The sequence below is a fragment of the Mandrillus leucophaeus genome, unplaced genomic scaffold (assembly GCF_000951045.1).
Source record: "Mandrillus leucophaeus isolate KB7577 unplaced genomic scaffold, Mleu.le_1.0 Scaffold1031, whole genome shotgun sequence".
In the NCBI taxonomy this organism is placed as follows: domain Eukaryota; kingdom Metazoa; phylum Chordata; class Mammalia; order Primates; family Cercopithecidae; genus Mandrillus; species Mandrillus leucophaeus.
Window position 1 is genome coordinate 355,579 of NW_012098444.1, and position 1,718 is coordinate 357,296.

Here is a 1,718-nt window from a genome sequence, read left to right on the forward strand (position 1 = left end):
CCTGTCCTCATGAGCCGCAGGGTCTGCTGGTTGATTGTGGCGGCAGCCTGGCTGGGAGGGTCTGTGGATGGTTTCCTGCTCACCCCCGTCACCATGCAGTTCCCCTTCTGTGCCTCTCGGGAGATCAACCACTTCTTCTGCGAGGTCCCTGCCCTTCTGAAACTCTCCTGCACGGACACATCAGCCTACGAGACAGCCATGTATGTCTGCTGCATTATGATGCTCCTCATCCCTTTCTCTGTCATCTCAGCCTCGTACACAAGAATTCTCATGACTGTTTATAGGATGAGTGAGGCAGAGGGGAGGCGAAAGGCTGTGGCCACCTGCTCCTCACACATGGTGGTGGTCAGCCTCTTCTATGGGGCTGCCATGTACACATACGTGCTGCCTCACTCTTACCACACCCCTGAGCAGGACAAAGCTGTGTCTGCCTTCTACACCATCCTCACTCCCATGCTCAACCCACTCATTTATAGCCTTAGGAACAAGGATGTCACAGGGGCCCTACAGAAGGTGGTGGGGAGGTGTGTGTCCTCAGGAAAGGTAACCACTTTCTAAAGAAACTGCATATGCTGCTAGAGATTTGAAATGAAGGATACAAGACTTTGTTGTTGCCCTTGAACTTAAATATTCTCTGCCTGGAAACAAGTCGCCCCCATGCCAGCATCTGTGGGGCATTTATGAGGTTTAGAAAGCTGCCTGGGATTTTAAGGATTTCATTTTTGAAAGGAATGTGAAGGTTCTGAACGATGAACAGTGTGGGATGGCGTAGGCATAAAGCTGGGGTTTAGTAGTCGCCCATCAGCTTTTAACAAGGTTGTGCATTCCAGTAAAAATCACGGAGTAGGCTGTTTCTGGCTCCGCTCAGTCACGACAAAAGAAACGGTCGTCTTCAGCTGCTTCCCTGACTTCTCCCCTTTAGACACTGTCCATTGACCATTATAAAGAATCAACTCATCAAATATCATATTTCAAAGATAGCAGTCACCATCTTATCCTCAGAGGCTGTGTTCTAAGACTCCCAGGGTAAGCCTGAAACCATAAGCATAGAATCTGATGTTGGTCACAACACATACTTGCTCATCTTCTACCATAAATGTAATGTGTTTTTTTCTTACCCTAAACACTTATCACACACCATGGCTATAAGTTTTGCAGTTTAAGGTGTGACAGCAAAATTACCACAAATGTTTTTTCCTTCTACACAAGTTCAAAGATAGAAGATGATTCTTACTGTAGATCTCAGCAACCTCAGCATATAACTTTTTTTTTTGCCAGAACCTCCAGTTAAGAACTTATTGGAATGTGTCTGATAAGGGTTGGCTGTGTCCCCACCCAAATATCATCTTGAATTCTAGCTCCTATAATCCCCATATAGTGCGAGGGGCCTCGTGGGAGGTAATTGAATCCTGGGGGGAGGGTTTCCCATGCTGTTCTCATGATGAATAAGTCTCATAAGATCTGATGGTTTTACTAAGGGCTGTTCCCCTGCACATGCCTCTTGCCTGCTGCCATGTAAGACATGCCTTTGCTTCTCCTTCACTTTCCAGCATGGTTGTGAGGCCTCCACAGCCATGTGGAACTCTGAGCCCATTTAACCTTTTTCTTTATAAATTACCCAGTCTTGGGTATTTTATAGCAGTGTGAAAATGGATTGTCTGTTTTTCAGACATGAGCAGAGGGCCAATTATCTTTAGAAATTTAGAAAGAACACTTAA

The 1,718-nt window shown here is 46.0% G+C and overlaps 1 protein-coding gene across 1 annotated transcript in view; it reads left to right on the forward strand.

The window, feature by feature from the left end:
* The window catches only part of LOC105538395 (olfactory receptor 2T27-like), a 25,260-nt gene extending 24,702 nt beyond the window's left edge, over window positions 1-558 (forward strand). The window contains 1 exon segment of the mRNA XM_011978243.1: window positions 1-558. Coding sequence (XP_011833633.1) covers window positions 1-558 — 558 coding nt within the window.
* Window positions 559-1,718: the final 1,160 nt, after the last annotated feature.